Source organism: Tigriopus californicus, chromosome 7, assembly GCF_007210705.1.
Source record: "Tigriopus californicus strain San Diego chromosome 7, Tcal_SD_v2.1, whole genome shotgun sequence".
Taxonomy (NCBI): domain Eukaryota; kingdom Metazoa; phylum Arthropoda; class Copepoda; order Harpacticoida; family Harpacticidae; genus Tigriopus; species Tigriopus californicus.
This window is the reverse complement of record NC_081446.1, coordinates 6989445-7009774: the sequence shown is the minus strand read 5'-3', so window position 1 is coordinate 7009774 and position 20330 is coordinate 6989445. Positions and strand designations below refer to the sequence as shown.

At 40.6% G+C, this 20330-nt stretch overlaps 2 protein-coding genes across 3 annotated transcripts; one reads left to right on the top strand and one right to left on the bottom strand.

The window, feature by feature from the left end:
* Positions 1 to 7652: 7652 nt before the first annotated feature.
* On the bottom strand, positions 7653 to 13556 carry LOC131884348 (uncharacterized). Of its 2 annotated transcripts, none has more exons than XM_059232092.1 (3): positions 13351 to 13556; positions 9055 to 9839; positions 7653 to 8332 (listed from the first exon to the last, which is right to left on the bottom strand). In XM_059232092.1, the coding sequence occupies exons 1-3, from the start codon at positions 13421 to 13423 to the stop codon at positions 7913 to 7915; spliced, it is 1278 nt and encodes a 425-aa protein (XP_059088075.1). In that variant the 5' UTR covers positions 13424 to 13556; the 3' UTR covers positions 7653 to 7912. The 2 variants fall into 2 exon arrangements, with proteins under 2 accessions (XP_059088075.1, XP_059088076.1); XM_059232093.1 differs by lacking the exon at positions 13351 to 13556 and adding an exon at positions 12031 to 12205.
* A 4347-nt stretch (positions 13557 to 17903) lies between these two features.
* LOC131884349 (3-hydroxyanthranilate 3,4-dioxygenase-like) lies at positions 17904 to 19959 on the top strand. Its single transcript, XM_059232094.1, has 4 exons — positions 17904 to 18106; positions 18437 to 18580; positions 18660 to 18888; positions 19504 to 19959. Exons 1-4 carry the CDS (start codon positions 17999 to 18001, stop codon positions 19905 to 19907), a joined length of 885 nt encoding a protein of 294 aa, XP_059088077.1. The 5' UTR covers positions 17904 to 17998; the 3' UTR covers positions 19908 to 19959.
* The last annotated feature ends 371 nt before the right edge of the window (positions 19960 to 20330 follow it).

Sequence of the window (20330 nt, the reverse complement as noted above, 5' to 3'; positions counted from 1 at the left end):
ACAATAATGCTCGCACTAGAAGAGTACAAGACAACGACAAATTTGAGGAGCACATCCAATCGAAAGTGGCCAAGGCTTTCCAAACTTGAGGCTGGATCTGCCTGACATTCAAGTCCAGGGACGTATTTACCATCTCCCAATCAATAGTCTAGCCGCATCTCGAAAATACCTCTCCAATCTGGGTCCCAATGTCCGCAGAGGGGCTTTAGTGATAGACGGGGTATCTCATGTGAAATATATCATAAACACAAGTCGCTGGATAGAAGTGCATTAACAAGCATGAAATCCTCGTCAGTTTCATATCGCTCGCCACCAACTTTGTATAACTTGCCGTCAGTCTCTCTTCGACAATTCTAAGCATTAGGAAACCCAATGTCAATCTTTAAACAAGACTTGGATCGTTTTTCAAAAACAATCCCAGACCAGTCTTTGGTTCAAGGCCGTCCTAGGGCGGCAAATTCGAACACTTTAATGACCAAGTATTTCATAAAGTATGACATTACATGACTTAAGAACCCGAAAATCAACAAAGAAACAAAAAGAAATTTGCAACCACTGTTGGACTGACCTAAAAACATTTGCATAAACAATGCGATTCAAGTGTCTACCCACATTCAAAGATCTATCCTGTTTTGATGTCATAGTACGCCTCACGATGATTGAGCGTGGAGTCCAACGTCTTGAGAGGCCCTATGTGTGGATGTAAAAATTACTGACGTATTCAGACATACATTTCAATTCAGGAGATAACTTTTTTATGCTTGACGATGATTCATCGAAACTAATTCGTATGAATAAGCGAGCCGAAAAGTTGACAAAATATCATCAATCATGAGTCGTGAGCATGGCTTGAGTAACGCTACCGGTAACACGTTACTTTTCTGCAAAAGCAATGATATCGGTAACGGAACGACTTTCTTAACTCTCCCGTTCCTGACACTTTCTTCTTGTTTAAATGAGGAAAAGAAAAAAATGTAGAAAAGTCTCCTCCCAGATTTTTAAAAGCTCTGTCTCAAAGGGAATAACTTATTTGCTACTTATGGGATGAAATGAATGATTACGATGGCTGTGACTAGCGTTATCAATAAACTTTTTATGTGACGTATGACACTTACTAGTTGCATGACGAAAACCCGTAAGCTAGCCAGAAAATGTAACCCTGATTTTCCTCTCGTCAAACCAATGGAATACTTGCCTTATCTTAACTTTTTAAAACCATCAACCGAAGGATGAAAAATCACTTGTCAAAATGTTTCGTAAAAGTGAAAAAAGGTTCAAAACAAACAACCCTCAATCCTCGAACCCTTGTTCCTTTTACTCTTGTGCCCTCGTTATTCGTCATTTGTTTCATGTAATTTTTGCTAAAAGTTAAAAGATCGCTTAAAACGTTCTTTTTTCAGTGTTATGCCAATCTTTTTTCTGCATGTCTACCTGTAACGCGTTAAATTTTCTAAAAAGTAACGGTAGCGGTAACGCGTTATTTTCTTTCGGTAACGGTTCAAACCCTAGTCTTGAAAAATGTAATAGTTTAATTCAATTCATGCCAAAGGGTCCTACTCACACACTTAATACTTGTTAGCTCATACAAATAGTGTAGGTATGTCGAATTTAATTCTTTTATTGGTCATTTATATACAGTCATACGTTCAGTTATTCTGATAATGAAACCAACTTTTAAATCAAAAGTATCAGCACCAAAGAAACCTATTCCTATCAACATACGAATTCATGTAATGCCTTTGAGCTCATTTTGATGAAAAAGTAACGGTAGCGGTAACGCGTTATTTTCTTTCGGTAACGGTTCAAACCCTAGTCTTAAAAAATGTAATAGGTTAATTCAATTCATGCCAAAGGGTCCTACTCACACACTTAATACTTGTTAGCTCATACAAATAGTGTAGGTATGTCGAATTTAATTCTTTTATTGGTCATTTATATACAGTCATACGTTCAGTTATTCTGATAATGAAACCAACTTTTAAATCAAAAGTATCAGCACCAAAGAAACCTATTCCTATCAACATACGAATTCATGTAATGCCTTTGAGCTCATTTTGATGAAAAAGTACAAAAAAAATCAATATGAACAAACTCAGAAGGCAGATGACGAGAACTTTAGAAATTCCTTATTCCGAAAACCACAAAGAATGGGCCAAAATGTTGGTGGATACTTAAGACCGCGTTTTAATTTGATCTCAATGGAAGTTGCAACAATATATTGGGAAAATGATTTTTAGTGTCTCTGCTATGCCACGGACTTCTAGAAATATGGACTGCGAACGAGCTTCCCGGTAAATTGGCCTGCTCTTGGTCATAGTCACTTTGAGCCACTTTTCAAATTAAAGTAATAAAATAAGAAACGTAGATCTCTTCAATTAACGGTAGGTCAATTTTATATCATTTACATGCAAAGTTGATCGTTTCAAAGTTATGGTTCAAAAGCTTATGTAGCTGACCAAGAGCAGGCCGAAAATCCAAATATTATGTTGTGTTTACTACATAACTTTTAACATGCCTCCTGAGTTCCCTAAGCATAGGTTTAGGCTCAAACTTGGCTGAGTTCATTAATTCAACAAGAATTTGTGGTCGTATCAATTGCTTATTTGGAACAAGATGAGCGGTTTAGGAGATAGGATATTTCTGCTTCCGTTTGCAGTCCATATCTCTAAAAGTCCGTGACTATGCCCATATTGATGAGCTTCAGTCGGTTTTTTTTCTTCCCTTTTGCTAATGGCATGGCAAACGAATAGATGCATAGAATTGAATGCTTTATCATGACTCTAGGTTCTTGTCAGTGGTTGTTTTGTTGTTTGTTGTAAAATGGAAAACAGACCATCTCGTATTGGATAATCGAAAACCTCTTTTTTTATTTGAGATTCCGCAAGAAAAAATCAGCATAAAAGTTTAGAAGTTTGTGCAACATTTCATACCAAGTGGCGATATTGATTTGCCGACCAATTTTGAATGATATTTACCAAATGTCAAGAGCACTTTCAAGCAAAAGCACACATTTGTTGCCGGATTAGAGACATTAACTCGCTATTTTTCGAATTTCTGAAGCAAGATAAATAGGACTTAGTTTGGATATTCTCGAGTAGATGCCACCTGCTGTACATATCTTTTGAACGGTGAAGTATTGTGTACGTAAATTTGATAGACACCGATGTTGGGACCGAGTTCAGAGAGGGGCGCGACACCCTGACGAAAAGCTTTCTTGTCAATTGAAGAAACCTCCAAGCAGGTCACCCGGTGGTCATCCTGATAATACCGTGCATCCTAAGCTGATACAATGGGTGGGAAATCCTCTTTCGCCGAGGATCTTGTCTTTGTGCTCGCTCGGGGCATTGATTGAAGAAAGTACAGTTACAACGTTGGTACAAACTAGATGGAGAGTACGAACAATCACGTTGATGAATCGCAATCTCTCGCTCGACATATAACAAAACTTCAACTTCACAATAAATAGATTTATTAAAGAAAAATAATTTCTAAGATGATTGTTACATAGTAGTGTAGTATCAACAACTCGACCTGCTCTTACCATACGCAGTGAGGTCACTCAAGATCCGGGGTCATTCAGCAAGAACAAGTGTTCCACTAAACGATAAATCCCATGTGTCTTCCGGTACTAGTTTGACTTGTCGATCCCAAAATAAACAGGCCATGACGTCTTAAGGTCTGGGCGAATCCATTGTGCGGTTATGTACGTTGTCCTTAAGCCTTCTAAAGTTGGGTTCTGTTCTCTTGAGAACCAAATGGAAACGGTCCGTTGATGACCGAACGGCAATCCAGCGGCCCCGTGGTCTCAAATTGATGGTCAATCAATGCCTCTTTCCTACTACCTATGTGAAACAGGTCAAGGCAGCGAAGAGAATAGGGACTAATGAACAATATGCTTTTTCTCAAAAAGCTTCGGGTGAGAATCGGAGTCTCAATAGTCGCTCGTTGGAAGATGGTGAGAGAGTGAGCAAAGAACAAGGGCACTTGAGGTCGAATAATTTCCTACCATCCACGAGCAGGTCTCCCTTTTCCCTCCCTCACATACACCTCATCATCAGGAGCACTCAACTCAAGCACCGAATAAATACATCAAACTATACCTCATTGGAAGTCTCGACTCGAGGAACAAACCAATTCATTACTTGCCTGAGCCAGATTCCAAGTCCTCGATGCGTCGTTCTCAGTAGAAAATACAGAAATATACGTACATCTGAAGCCTGGTTTCAGCATTTCACTGGTCACGACCATTGCGGCTCGCCTTTATAACTACTAGATCTTTGAAAGAGATTAGTAGCTCTTGGAACAACATGTACCATTGTGCAGTAATTACCGCGAAACAAATAGAGAGTTTGTACCTGACGAACTACTCAAGTGGCTTAAAAAGGCCACTTATTTGCCATCAGATTAGACTGTGTTCCAGTTTAATCAAAAGTGCAATTCTATGGAGAAATATAACCAGCGTGTTTCATTTATTCAACATTTTCCCACTCGCTGTACTTTTTTCAATGACTCTTGGTTCTCGAAATAACTCCAGCAACACCGGATGCATCGTTTTAAACACTGACTTAGCTTACTTAACTTTTTCGTCCACTCTCAATAATTCAAATTGTATTCGGGCTGGATTTTTTGCGAGGCCAAATGAAACAATACAAACTAGGGTCTTTTGACGATCAATGGGCGAGAAATGATTCCGAAATATTGATAGCGTCACTTTCATAAAAAAGGATGACTCTTTTCCTGTCAATTTAAATGCAGCCTGTACATTCAAACAATTGTCTCTTAGGCTTACAACTATTTTGCTTCTGTCTTTTTCGGTGGAAGCTTTGTTCAGTTGTGGTACCAATTGAAGCTGGTTAGGTGTATTTGTTCAAGAAAGGATATCTTTGGATTATCGATTTAATGCATTATATTAGACTTGCAGCGCGTAATTATCCAAGATACCACCATCCATCATTAAATGAGTGACCGAAGGTAAGTTAGGGGAATGGCTGGCCCACAACAGAGTTTTTTCACGTCAACGGGACATGAGAAAAAACAGACGAAAGGTGAGTTGCGTCTTCATCACCAGTGTCATGAGTGATTGGTTGTAATGGCCTGCATCACCATCTGCTGGTTTGTGTAGATATCAGTCATCTTTTCACGCTGCTCTTGCTAGTAGATGTCAATCCTTCCCTCTGTTTTCGTGAGGGGCAAGCTGTGCTTGGGAGGGATTGAGAAATGGCTATTCATTCAAGAGCGGGGTATGGAGGTCGCATTTTAACTAGAGGTATTTCCAATTGTTGTCGGATATTCCGGTAGGCTTGGATCTAATTAAGAAACGGGCTAAAATGATGATTAAAGCCTTACCTTGGATTGGTTTTTGCCCTCTTTCCTTTCTAAGAGGCTACTGCTGATCATTTTGAACCATTATGCTCCACTCTTCACGTATTTAATTGTCTATAAATCCAAAATGGTTGACATAGGAATTCAATGAGCATTAAATACCTTTTATTCACTGTCAAGGAGTGCTTTGATGTTTCTGGCAACCACCAAAATCAAAAAAATCTTGGAGCTTTATAAGAATGCACCTCACTTGTAATCTTTATTCATGTAAGTCTTTGTTCGACCATTTTGTATCACCCATTTAGCTTAATCTAAACTGAAGTTTGATGAACCATAGAAAAAAACCCGGGTTGGCAAGAATTCTTCTAGCTACAGCGTAAAACTTGCCATGTTCCACCCTATAATTGTGAATGTCTATGGGGATAGCATCTGCCTGACTTGGATAGCGTGACTAAGATTTTTAAATTTGGCCTGGGAGGTTGAGTTCAATGGTTTCTAAATTTTCCGTGTTACTATTCAGGTACATTTGTCGGCGTCAAATATGTCCAGTGCACAGTTGCCCAAGAGCAGAGGCATTATTTGCGTGAATCTTATAAAATTGAGGCTTAAAGAAAGTCCTTGAATGTGTTCACCATTGTATGCCGTCAAGCTTGAAGAGAACAATGACACAAAGACAGCTTGCTCAAGCTTCTCTTTTGATGAGAGGGCAAGATGAATATGATTTTTACGGCGACTCTTGGTTAGGTCAGATTGAAAAATTTTAGGTGTTGACCTTACCATCTTTTTGAAATCCGATCTTGAATAAACTACTACATGTAGAGAGAGGCTCAGTTATTGAATACGCAGTTTTCTTTTATGAGAACCGGTTTTCAAGGTATGATTTTCATTTGAAACCAAAGCTGACATGTGGAACTGTTCTTTCTCTTCACGAGTGGACGGAATGTTGCTTTCTAGCCACTCATGAAACTAGAACCTTGAAATAAAGTTTCTAACCGCTGCGTTTGGTTTCCTTTGCGTGCATGAGAGAGAAGATTATATCGCTGAAAACCGGTCCTCTTAAAAGAAAATACTCTCTTCCAGTGTCTTTTACTTTTCCAGGCGTTGAAATAACAAAACATTCCTTTCGTAGGTTTTTTTTCCATTAAGGTAATAGCTCTTATGTCTTAAAATTTAATCGAACTAGGGTTCATTGAACTCTTGTACGTGGAAGAGATCAGAGCATTCAAAGGAAATAGTTTCAACCGTCTCACATGAAGCACAATCTTGTCAAGTGGCCCCTTATTTCCCCGGTGATTTTCGATACTATCTTTGAACTTCTTTGATGACGATGATCCTCTTGTCGAGCCCAGGTTGCCCACTTGAGTTGTGTACTCTAACACATTGGTCACACCAATAATTTGGGACTTTGAGCCGTAAATCTCCTTCTTATCATGTCGGACAATTGTCTTACAAAAACAGATATCTGTAGGCAATGCAAGCAGAGCCTTTCAGCAGAAATCCAAAAAATAAGGTATCTATAATTTCCAGTCAAACCTTTCATATCTGATTTGAGTTCCATGGCCTTTAGATCGCTCATGACATGGGACTTAGAAGCTGAAACTGAAACTGAAAAACATACCTGGAATTAAAAGTCCGAATATCTCCTTATGATATATGAAGCTATTATGGATTGTTTAATAAAGCATACTTGTTTGCCTTCAGAGACGATCTTCCTTGGAGCGATCGATGACACGAAAAGCTCAAGTGATCATAGCCTCGAGTACTATGAGCAGAATGAATCAGCTAATTTCATATTTGTGTATGTATCTGAAAAATTCTAGATGCCCCTTCCTGAAAGTATACGATTAATTGTTAGAACGAACGTTGGACCGAAGATAGATTCAATTTATTAGTCTTTACGTGTCTAGTACTGACCAGTTAGGTGGGGTATCATTGTTCGAACCAACAAAGCTCAGAGATAAGTTCTTCATTTCCGGTAGAAAGGTAGTTCCATTTTTGAGGGGACTCACTCACAAAATGGATCGAATTTGACAATGGCCAAAGGTTGTTCCAAGTTTTGAAACTAAGGGCTAGCCCTGAAAAGGGAAAAGCATTTTCTGTTTGCGAAAAAAGGACAAGAAAAGTGCTCGATTTGTATCCTGGCCCAATAAGTCCTATTTGATATGTGTGTTTATGAATTCAAAGAACACCAAAAGCAATTGGCCCGCTCAGTGTCTTGAAGCCTCTAGAAAAGGGTTTGTCATATTAATATTGTAGCCCAAGGAGCATTGCAAATGTTGCTTATGAACTTCCAGCGCAATAGTAAAGGGCTCTACTTGAATAATCATTGGTCCTTTTTTCCAGAGTGTATCTATATTTATATCAGATCTTGCTTATAGAGGAGGAGTTGAAAAATATCATTTGCATCATATGATGAGGTGCTCGAAAGAACTTGTCACTCGTTACAATCGCTTATCATGTTGATGAGTGTTGGATTTACATTCCAATGATCCGAAAACCCCTCTCGCTCGTCACCCATTGTCATTAGATCGATCAATCATGAAGGAAGAAAGAAAGGAAGGAAAACTGGCTCCGATTTCGTGGACATGATCTAGAACCCATTGGTCTGTCCCTCAATGGCCTTGCCCTCCCCTGTAAGCCCCTCATCGGCCTCTTTCCTCATTAAGTCGATCTCCTCTTGGCTGGGCTTGAGGAGCAACCCAATCCAGTGGGTGTAATGGTTCATGGCGAAGTCCGCCAACCAAGTACCGGTGTAGGCATACACGACAATCTCGTCGCCCCGCTTGCAATCAATCACGATGGTTTGTCCAGCCATGGAGTTCTTGTGGTTATCCTTGTGATTTTGGTCAAAGATGGACGCCACTTCCTCGCCATTCAACCGGATTGAGAGTAACGCCTTCTTATTGTCGTGCGTGGCAATGTGGAAGATGAAGATGTAGGTACCTCCGGCGGGGGCTTTGAACACGCCAGTTTGGGGATCCATACCCCCACCGGCATTGGCATAGCAACCCTAGAACCAAAGTCAAGACATTGGCTCGATTAGTCCGAGACATGAGCTTATTATCTGTTTTTCCTAACTGTGCCCAACATTGGTTAGGGCATGTTGCATGTGTGCATGGCTGGGTTTTGGGCTGGCAATTCGTTTCATTTCTGGAGAAGGGGCATAAATCTTTGAAAAGATGTGTGCCGTATGATGGCTACAAATTTCAGGATCATTAATCTTCCATATACTCGCCCCTTGCCTTCAAAGTAGCCTTTGCTTGCAACCGTTTCAAGATTCAATCCCACGGATGTGTTTGTTGCCTGTTGTGTATACGAGTATGAAGTATGAACCTTACAAATCACTCTCTCAACCATATAGTTTTGACCAGTGCAATGATTTTTGCACCAAATAAAGACTCATATGGAATTCAAAAGGTAACAATGGAAAAAATGAGCCGCGTAAATAAAGTCCAAGGCATTTTGGTAACTTCGAAAAAAGAGAAAGAAAGCCGATAAATGGACAAGAAAAAGGACGTTCCCACTCGAGAAAACTTTTTCGGTAAGCAAAGAAAGCATACTCGTACTACCCTCTAATCTCGATCAATAGAAGCGGCTTTGTATTTTTCCGTTTGTTCCCCAAATCAATCCCTGTCCCTTGGGATTAATATCCCAATTGATTTTACCCAAGTGGGCGAGTTTCAAGCATTATTTTCTGTTCAACCATCAACCAACAACCAACAACCACCTTACCTGGAAAGTGAGATTCTCCTCACCCCCTCCGTCATAGGCCTTGCTTCTGTAAGCGTCGAAGTAAACCGAATTACTCTTGCTGGCCAGACTCTTGAGGAACTGGTTTTCCTTGAGCATCTTCGTCCTGAGCTCATCCAGCTCATTTGATTGCTCTTCCTTTTGGGCATCCAGACGAGCCTGGAGATCAGCAATGGCTCGGTCCCGATCACTGATCTCCTTGTCGATTCGATCACTCAAGGCTTGGTCCTCATTGGATCGAGCTTCATTCTCCTTTTTGAGTCTGTCGTTGATATCCGCGATGTCGGCAATGCGCCCATCGTTCTCACTCCGAGCAAAGTTATCCAGGTTAGCAATCTCTTCCTTGCGAGCAGCGTTTTCGCCCTCGGCAAAGTTCTTGAGGTCTTCAATCTCCTTCTTGCGAGCGCCATTCTCATCCTTGGCCCACTTGTCCAGGTTCTCGATCTCAGACTTCCGAGCCGCATTCTCCGAGTCCAACTTGCCTTCCAACTTGGCATTGTCAGCAATGCGAGCTTGGTTGTCCTTGCCTTGTTTCTCCTCCAGGGAGCGGATCTCGTTCTTCCGGAGGTCGTTTTCCCTTTCCATGGAATTGGCAAAGTCATCGTGATCCTTGCGGAGTTGCTCGTGATCGCCACGGAGTTGCTCAATCTCGGACTTGCGGTCGCCATTCTCGCTGATCAGGCCCAAGAGAGTGTCCCGCAACTTGGTGTTGAATGAGTTCCCATTATCGAAGGTGGCCTGGACGCTGGCCTGGAGATCCCCCATGGCTGAAAAGGGCAAAAAAACAGGAAGGAATGCAATGGAATGGAATGCCACATACGGAGTAGAGTGTCTTCCTCAAAAAAGTGCTCGGAAATGTCAAAGTCAGGAGGGTTCTTCCGCGCGGAGAAAAGTGTCGAGAAAATAACACTGCCTGCAGAAGTGAGTAATCTAGCTAGGATTAGTTAGACCTGTTGAAACTCATATTTTCCCACCTCTGTCCACAGCTTCTCTGCGCCTGGCATTGCAAATTTGAGGCGCAATTGGGTATTCAAACTTGATCCATTAATTTCGCCAATTTCGAATGCAACGCTCTAACTCAAAAATCGAAAGTAAAAAAAGCGATCCATGAAGCATAGAAATTAAAATCGATGTATTGATGAAGATGGTCTGGCTTTTTGAATGAAATTATCGTAAGGCCGGGCCCAAATTCTCCAGTTACTTCTTCAATCCTAACATAATGAAAGAAATAAGATAATTATTCGCTTTTATTGAAATCTTGATTTTTTTAACAAAAAATAAGTGGAACAGAATAACAATATCAAAGAAATTTCATGCCACATGAAGCGAAATGTTTGAGCAGGATACTTCTTTCATCCTTTTCTTGATTTCCAGCTAGTGTCTCGATAGTTCGAAGGCACATTTTTCTCTTGCTCTTTTTGATGCATTCACCCTGGATGAATAATCCATAAACTGTCTGTAGAAACTTTGATCCGATTTGTTAGTCAAGATTTCAGGGCTGCCAGGCATATGTTGAAAATTGCGTTCTCTTGAGCTTCAAGAAAGCTATGGACAGGGCGAACCTGCAACAAGGCAAGACTAATGGTGCAGCCATGATGACTAGTCTTGGTCATCGAGATACGTCCATTATTTTCTCTAGTCTATGGATAATAATTACGAACGCAATATCCGTGAAAATGAAGGCTCAATGTTGTCTAACCAAGAGAATTAGCCGATTGTCTCAGGTTAAATTTATCAAAGATATGTAGTTCAGAGTCATCAGATTTGAGGACTAATTGGCGTGATTTTAGATCGTATTTTTATAATTTCATCTATGCAGTAGACGGCGGACCCTAACTATCACTTGAATTCGACTCTATAGGAGCCTGTCTATGACCTAATGGAGATTCTGAGTGTCAGAGTTGACATATCTAGCTCACATACATAAAATCATATTTTTAATAGTTGTTAATATTATGGAAAAGGGTAAATGAGGCATTTATACTCGGCACAGAAATTACAATTGGATAGTTATTGTAAGATTGTAGGGTGATCCTTTAGTAAATGCTTATAGCGCTATCTAGCTCGTAAAGGGTCTAGTGCTCTCTAAGAATCAGGATTAACAAGCCAAGCATGACAACAGATGTGTAAAACGACCTTTTTTACTCGTGTTTTTAATCATTATCCTTTTTTTATGCATTTCAGTTTGAACTTCTGTACCGTTTATTTGGACGAAAAGTGCATAGCTCATAATCACATCTCCAGGTCCTCACGTTTGTTGATACTACGTGCCTCACAGTCACCTTCATTAAAGCTCTAGTCTTCATCGATCATCTTTATCGTCATCGCTGCATACATTTTGTACAGTGTATATGAGAGAGATGATGACGAATTGGCAATACATTTTAGCTAATACACTCATGGTATGATTACAGCCAATAAATGGGAATGCAAAAACGAGTTTCGAAACGAGCACCTCGGGTTTTACCAAGAGACGCATTGTCAGATTCAGAGGCAACATTTTCGAATAACCGAATACCATCGGGGCGTGTCAAAAACCACGCTATTGTAAATAGTTTTAAGAAGTAACTTGAAATTGGTGGAAGGTATTTGCCCAAAATAATCTCATTTAGACTCGCTTTTATGGATTGATCTCGACGAGGTAACCCAACTTTAATTAATTGAGCAGATTGTCTAATCAAGCAATCTTCGATGATTTCTGGTTGAAGGGCCTTTCACTTCAAAGCCAAATTGGAGCTCAAAGCGCTTGATTGAATTGATTAACAATGATTGTGCTTAACTGGCAATCCATTTTTGTATCGTCTGTAGCAAGTCTGAACACAGTCTCAATCGGTGAGCGATGATTTCTTGGAATCATTTTTAATGCTAATATCCCCCAAGTTGTTCCAGGGCCTATCATGGATTCCCTTCATGTGGGATTCTAGGATTTGAAGTCAACCATGGTTTGATTTTTCTTACCGTTCAAGTTGCTTCTGAATGGGAGTTATTTTCGAAATCACAGCTTTCAACGCGACTGGCTGGTTAAGAACACCTCTCACTGAACCCCAAGGACAAATATTTTCATGCCCGCGCAAAATTTTTCATCGGGAGCGAAGGAGGACGGAAGCGAGGACGCACAGCCAAAGCTCTCGGGGATGGGTCGACGGATGGATAGGTGGATGGATAGGTGGATGGATGGATGGGTGGGTGGATGGATGTGGGATAACAGCCGGATCTACCTACTCCTCCTGACGCCCCAATTGTGTGCTAACCCGCACTCGTTGTTGACTCGCCAATTTATTTCTCCCTCGGGCCCGGTCTTGTCGCTCGGTCCCGCTAAGTTTTTGTACCTATTAGTAGTACTCGTAGTAGTAGCAGTAGTAGTACTAGTTGTTTGAGCCGTGGCAGACTTGGGCCGCAATTTGCTAAGATCAGCCAAGACAGGGACAGGATGGCTCATGAGTCGAGATGAGATCGCTCCGAGCGACCCATGATGGAGGTCAGGCCAACTTCTGCACTCCGCCGTGAAATGAGGAACGAAAGGTTGACCTGTCACGGAGACACAGGATAGATAGATAGATAGATAGAAAGAAAGAAAGAAAGAAAGAAAGAAAGATAGATAGATAGAGGAGAAGGGGGAGGAGGAGGATTCCTGGGAGTTGTGCCAAGCTTTCAAAGACTCGGTTTCACTTCTAGTACGGCCTTGTTCGAGCATCTTCTGAACCGCTGTCTTGGGCTTGAGCCTTCTTAGACCCAAATTGAAAGAAATTGTGAACGAACAATGTCCCTCTTTAGCCAAGGCTGGGGAAAAAACGGGAGAGGGGACGTACGTATGTAGGGAGAACGGGCAGAAGGCCAAGCAGCACGTAAGGAGAGTACCGTCCTTTGAATGGATGGAGGCAAAGGCTGAGGCCAAAAAGCAATCGTATTGCATCTTGCCAAAGTGTAGATGGCACTTGTCTCGTTTGCGGAACAATGTGACCTCCGCGTCACGAGGAGAACATCAGGAGTCCATGTGGCCTAAGTACGGTATATGGACTGGGAGAAGCGGAGGAGAAATTGTCGCCTGCCCTAAACCCGCTCCTCCACGAATTGTCAGCCCGAATGAAAATTTTGATACTCATAGCGTGAAAGATCTAGTCGGAATCTTGAACACCACTTAGAATGTCTTGAAAACGAGAGTTTAGTCATTTTCCCCACACATATTCAACGGCTATATCGCGGGGCATACAACATGACTGACTATCAATTGATATCAGGCTGCCAATTGTGGCTGCCACTAGACCTGAGCTGTCTTACCTGCGGGTTTGGCACTGGACGATTCGGCGGGGGGATCCGAAGGTGGGATCTCGGCAGTTTCACCCTCACTCATGTTTACACAAAAAGACAAAAGATGTGTGGAAATATACTCCGAGCTATTCGTTCACGTTAATCCAAATGAAAGTCTTTCAACTCCCCCTCACACCCTGGAGTCACTCCGTGAACTGAATGGATCGACTATCTATGAGCATCGAGTGCCTAGTCTTACTATGTAGAATTGGGGACCGAGGAAGATAGAGAGAACAGCTTGGGATTCATGGAGTTTAGGTCCTCGGCCACTGCAGGATGGGGGAATCTTAAGAATGGGTATCATTCGGAGGTGCCTGGACAGAGGGTAAATATTCCATGATGTGCCTCTGTCCCGTGGAAAAAGTGTCCATGTCACATGTACCCCGGAGATGGTGTGAGTTACACACACTGTAAGCAAGAGCAGGAATCTGTAAAGAGAATCTTCAACAAGAAAAAGTTTTTATTTTATTTTTGTTCCAAAGAGCGACTTCTACTAATATGCCTCATCATTGCTAAACAGTGTCGCACTATTGTCGTATTGGTAGAAAAGGGTGCTCCAATGAAATATTTTGGCTCTAAATATTGGTGATAGAAACAAAACAAAGACTATTGGAGTTCGACTTGCCCCAAGCCCAAACGTATGCTCATTTCACTCCATTCTACGTACTTCATTTCTACTTCCGTTCACGCTTATTCAGTTATCGATCCAACACGACCGCGGCTCGTAACGTGTGAGTACAATAATGGACCAAATATGTCTGCAGAAATCCACTATTGGATTGATGGACCAAATGATGAACCAGAGACCCAGTTTTTAAAGCCAAGGAATGAATCTTACTTAGATCGAGAAAGGTCGTACTACCCTACATAAGTTGGATCTTTTCTTGATCCAAGATTCACTCCTTGGTTTTAAATACTGGGCTCAGCTGCCTTAATGCAGATGCCACTCATCTCAATCCATCGTGGAAAGACAACATAGCCTCTAGGACGCCGATGGTCTTTTTTTTAAATGCTTTTTCCCCTTACTGGGAATGTAATCCCAAACAATAGTAAGTGAAATGTTTAACGATCTAGATAATTATGATTTATATTGATGGGATTAGTCACAAACTCTTTGACCTATGGAATTTGGGCGGGTTTCCGTCAGTTCAGCCTGCTACAGATCAGAGAAACTCAGAGTCCTTTTTCATAATATATTCATAAAATAAGAAATGTTGCAAGGCAAAATCGTGAGGCAATTACCTCAAAAGCTATATCGTTTAAAGCTTATGTAGTTGACTGAAAGGAGGTCGAAGATTCAAATTCTATGTTTTCATTAATGTATAGCTTTGATTATGTCTCCCAGCTCCTTAAAACAGATTTCAGGCCCAGATACTGCCACGTTGTTCCACTTGGCCAGATCTTTTTATGAAGTTTCGATGTTCGTATATGCGAATCGTAAGAGGATAATATTATTCCGTCACTGACATTAAATGAAATGAAGTTTGAAGAAAGAGAATGATGCATCTCAGTTTTGGTAGTACATCCTTACTTTCCTAGTTATTTGTCTTGTGGAATCGGTTGAATTCATACCTCAAATTTTGAACGAAACTTTGTCATACTATTACCACAGATAAACGATCCAAGACTGACTTGCACGGAAACTGAGTCAAATTTTGCTAACTTGAAAATTACATTGATCACTTTTCTTTTCACGTTCTTTTGTTTTTTTGAGCTCAACGTAAGAAGGATAGATACTCGAGTATCTTTTCTTCTATTTCTCAATGTCCTTTGGGTTATGAGACGGCAAAGAAACAAAGTGCGCAAAGTAGACATGTTTTGGTCATTATTAAGGTACGTCGGAAGATAGTTAATGATTTTTGTCCAAAGAAATGGTTTTTAGGTTGTAAGTTGTAAGTAACCAATACTCTTTATACTCACCCATGGTGATTTGAGTGGTATCCACAATAAACAATAAACAATAAGTTTTACTATGGCTGTCAAGTCTATTCAAGTACTTTTGTGGTCGCACAAGGCATAGATTGGCAGAATCAGCTTTTTCACAATCTTATTGCTCATTGGGTGGAGGAAAAATGCTTTCTATTTTGCCGTTTGACCAAAGTAATATTCGATTGATATAATGTAGTAAAGGATAAACGCAGAGCAAGATTTTCAAATGATAACAGATACGAGTATTTTCAATCATCTAATTATTTCTAAGTAATCGTAATGTCAAAAGGGGTGAACATTACTCGGTAGCCTTCTACAAAAGATATCAAACATTTTGCAATTGAATTGATAGACATGCAATCATTTGATCTTTTTATTTAACCTAAGGAAGCGACAAGGTATACGTAGATGAAAAAAGAACGATATTTAGAGTTTTTTTTAAGGATCTTTTCTATATTTGGGGCAAATGCATACAGCTCCTTAGCGACAAACGAGGATAGCTATGACATTCATGAAAATGTGTATCAAATTTCATTATTCTTTAACGAGTAGGTTTGTAAACTCCACTGAATTTATCGCACTACACCCCCTTGCAGCCACAATCTTCTGGCATCTAATAACAAACTTTTCTAATCTTCCTAGAATTGTGAATCGTGTCCAGACATTCAGGATCTTATCCTTGAGGAAGAGTGCAAATAGTCACAATTATGAAAGACCCAATACAATTTCAAATAATAAAGTAGAAAATCGTGGGTTGTGCAAAATGTTTGGTAAAACTCTCGTGCTCTACATACAGTATGCTAACATGACAATATCGTATGAATATTGAGTATGAGTATCGGGTGAATATTTCGTTATATCCAGTAATCACTAACTTCAAAATAGAATTGTCAATTTTCAAAGAGTTATGGCAAGCCTAGCAACATGATTCAAGATAGGTGAAAGAAAGCAGCCCGGTGAAAGCCACTCATCAAAGACATGAAATTATTAAAAGAAAAACTTTCTTGGTGGCAAACTCCTAAAGTTAAGACTTAATCGAGGCCTGTAAGTAACAAGTAGTTGTATAAAAATATAAGCCAGAGCATTTTGTTTCTTGAAGTCTCGTTAGTCAAAATTCACTCTCTTGTATCAATCTTATGCTCTCCAGATAACATGCTGAATACTCCAATCGCAACAGGCTGTTTCTCTTACGAGACGATGATTTCGCATCTTCATTAGAAATCATAACCCCAAAACAATTGGCCGCTTGTACAAGAATATTTGACTGTAGCATACCAATCTGGCCTGTGGTCTAAAGATTCTGAACTCCATAAAACTTATCAAACTCACTGACAACCTAATCAAAATAACTGAAAGGCTATTTCTGCACGCCATTTGAAGATTTTAGACCTTGAAGATCTGCAGCTTATCCTTTCAAGACGATGTTCCAATATTGCTCTACATGCATACATGCCATGGAAGTAAAAGTTAACCACCACGCAGAAGCAAATATTGGGTTGTTTCACTTTCAGTTGTCGACTTTCAAGCTCCCCCAAATTGCAAAATGACCTCGATTTTAGAAAAAAAGTTATCGATTTGGGAATGGAATATTCTTAATATTTCAAGAATCCCGATTGATCTCTATAGGGTATGGGAAGCAAAGGAAATTCAAGAAAAATGTAGTGCGGCAACCATGATATTTGTATCAAGTATTTTGAGGAGGACAAACATTGCAGCTAATCTGTACCGGGCATAGACTGAATTTGTCATTTAATTCAGTTGCCCGGGTTGTTGAAGCAAACAATATGCTGATATTGAACCAAGAGTTTAGCCAACACGAAGGCAGTCATTCCATTGTTCAATTGTTCCGGCAGTCAGTGTCAAGTGTCTTGTATCAGATTGGTTTCTCTTGAGGAAGATGAGGGAGGAGAATCGAACATGGAGCCATGCTCCTCTTAGGAAACTGCGCTAACCACTGCGCCACATGTCCTCCTGACAGGCTAGCTTTCAAAACCGAGATTTGAAGTCTCGACACCTACAGAAGATGCCACCAAAGTACGAGAGAAAAAAAATTTTTTGTTCGCCTTACCTTTAAGACCAAACGGCTACACTTGCTCCTCCGAACTCTTTGTCTCGAAATGGGCATACATTTACTACTCTCCAGAATAATGGGTCTTAAATAATCACATGCTTACCTAGCATGTGGTTGAGGGGCTGTGGCGTTTAGCAATCCTTTCTCCACTTCCATCCTTCCTTGTATATGTGTACATTTTTGCATTCTATGGTCGACCTTGCCGGATCAAACTGGTTTCAATAAACAGGGGGAATGATATGTTTTGAGCGAGTCAAAAGTTAGGCAAGGAAAAAAAACATGCGATAAGAAACTCCGCTTGAAAAGGAAAGAATGAGTAGCACCAGGCACGCATAGTTTTCTTTATTTTGACCCAAAAAAACTTTTTGGTGATATGTAAATTAACGCCGGCCAATTGTCAGAACCTCACACAACGGCCTTAATTTATAGCCCTCTCAGTTCAGAACCGTGTAAACAGAATTCGGAGGGTTAACCCTGTAAACAGGTTTTTCAAATCGTAGCGTTGTCGGATAACGCCGTGAAAATGAATTTCTCTTGAGTGCCCCAAAGATCTTTGTAAGAAGAAACAAGTTCAACTTCCCTTTGTGCATTATCGAATCAGATTTTCATTTGAATTACATGGCTTCCCAACCCATTCATTATAACGTGGGACAATGGGTGGAAGAAAACGAAAAGTATTTCCTCCCGCCTATTTGCAACAAAATGATGCATAATGCCCAGCTCAAGGTAAGGTAGTTTATCGGACAGTTGACGTAAAGAGGAACCTGCTGTGGATCTCTGCTTGCAGTGGTGTACTGCATTTACAGTAGTCCTTAGCTTTGGTGCAGTCCATAGCATTGAAATTCACCTCGAAGAGTCTCACGACTTACTGATTACTACAAGGTGTACTGAATAGGAATATGTACGATTGTTCCCTTCCCAAAATACTTTGACAACTAAACCAAGAGCTTCCAATGAATTTATGATACAATACCTGTTAAAGAATTAGGACAAATATTGATATTTCCTCAAAAATGGACGAATCTGTGTAGATCTTCAATCCTCTCCTAATTACAGGTGTTCTACGTGGGGGGACCAAATCAGCGAAAAGATTATCATTTAGAGGAAGGAGAGGAGCTTTTCTACATGAAGAAGGGCGACATGTGTCTCAAGATCCTAGAACATGGCGCTTTCAAAGACATTCACATCAAGCAAGGACAGGTACGCTTTTCATCGATCTGAATCAAATCTCTCTTCCAATCATCTTTGAAGCCAGTCTGATCTGCAATCGTCTTTCCAGGTATTTCTGTTACCGGGGAAAATTCCACACTCACCTCAAAGAGATGCTAACACAGTGGGATTGGTGATTGAGCGCGAACGACTCCAAATTGAAACCGATGGATTGAGATATTTCATAGAGGACGGATCCACCGTCTCCTTATTTGAAAAATGGTTCTATTGTGACGATTTGGGTTCACAGTTGGGACCAATTATTAAAGAGTTCTTTGGATCAGAGCAATTCAAAACAGGTAAAGTACCCTCTCAAAGTTGGAGGTGGAAATGATTTGGCCATGGGAAGTCACAATTGGCTAAGGGGAAAATATCGATATTACTTTGATAACAACCCATCTAGCTGTCCTATTTTTTAACAGCAGGCTGATCTTGTGATCAATGGAAATCAATTAGTGCTTAATTGCAATGAATGTTGGGCAATTTCAGTTGTCATTAAAAACGTCACCGTTATCAATTTCCTGGTTTGTTCTATTGACAATGGAAAAGGGCGAACTTTGCCTTCGAAACCTGAAAAAGAGACATGCTGTAGTCCCTTTCTTCATTCAGGGGATTTACCCCTTTTGGAAATGAGAGATTTTCTGTGCATTTGAGGCATACTGAAAACCATTTTGCCCTAATTCGTACTCAAAAATGGGAAAAGATGACAGATTTTCTTTATTTCCGTTGTCAAGGTTTTGAATTTCCCTTTATATTTCTAAAACCTTTCTTACTTTTGTTTTCTGGAGTGTTTTTGGCCTGGTTTGCTCTGCCTTTGCTTCAATTTGAAAGCGTCACTCATTTCAATGAACTATAGTGATCAATTAAGCCCCTCGCTCTTACGTGCATACGAAGTCTTCTCTTTCCATTCGTAGGCAAACCCATTCCTGAAGAAATGCTCAAGAATCCCCCTTGGACTCCGGACGAAACTCGGTCAGTGGAAATGCCATTCGACCTAATGACCTGGGTCATGAACCACTTTGAAGAGATCCAACAGAAAGATCACGTGCGCCTTTTTAGCGATTCCTACCAGAGTGATGTTCTCCTTTGGGGACGAGGACCAGGTTCAAGGCCGTTAAATACACAAGGTGGAGAAACCTTTCTATGGCAATTGAAGGGCGAGAGTCGATGCAATGTCGGAGGCCGAGATATCATCCTAAACGAGGACGATACTCTCCTCGTTCCTATGGAGGCTGTGGTCTATCTCACTTCAGGGGAAGGGGCCGTCACCATGACCACTAAAATGGACCCCAATAACAAATCGCGCGCTTTTCCTTGATTAGCCCTGATGATTCGGTAGTACCTTTGAAATACATACATGGATGATTCAACCGGGGTTTCAGTTTCTTTGACATTCGCACTGTGCAGGTACTCGTATTTTATTTTAGGATAGAGTGAGAACAACCTATTGATGTCTGTGGTTGAGCCAAGGAAAGGAAGATTGCATATGAAAATCAGCGAAGCTAGGCCACTCTACATTGACAATATTTCAGGGCCTAGTTACAAGACATGCTCTCATACGATATAAAGTTAGGATTTAAAAGAAAAACCAGATGTATTTCGGCACTCGCAGAATTAAATACACAAACAGATTGTGCTTTTACCCCGCACCGAGAGCACCCTACTATTTTCTTCCATTAAGGCCTCCTTAGAGAGCGTTGGCAAGAGTTCCGTCAGTGTCCACTCCTCTATCTAGTTTAAG

What these genes read in the sequence shown, in the direction of transcription:
- LOC131884348 (XM_059232092.1), bottom strand. Translation starts at nt 13,423, where the DNA reads ATGAGTGAGGGTGAAACTGCCGAGATCCCACCTTCGGATCCCCCCGCC. An exon ending in GTCCAGTGCCAAACCCGCAG is followed by an intron (nt 9,840 to 13,350) that starts GTAAGACAGCTC and finishes TGCCCTTTTCAG; the next exon opens with CCATGGGGGATCTCCAGGCC. An exon ending in AGGAGAATCTCACTTTCCAG is followed by an intron (nt 8,333 to 9,054) that starts GTAAGGTGGTTG and finishes CTTTGGTTCTAG; the next exon opens with GGTTGCTATGCCAATGCCGG.
- LOC131884349 (XM_059232094.1), top strand. Translation starts at nt 17,999, where the DNA reads ATGGCTTCCCAACCCATTCATTATAACGTGGGACAATGGGTGGAAGAA. An exon ending in TGCATAATGCCCAGCTCAAG is followed by an intron (nt 18,107 to 18,436) that starts GTAAGGTAGTTT and finishes TCCTAATTACAG; the next exon opens with GTGTTCTACGTGGGGGGACC. An exon ending in ATCAGAGCAATTCAAAACAG is followed by an intron (nt 18,889 to 19,503) that starts GTAAAGTACCCT and finishes TTCCATTCGTAG; the next exon opens with GCAAACCCATTCCTGAAGAA.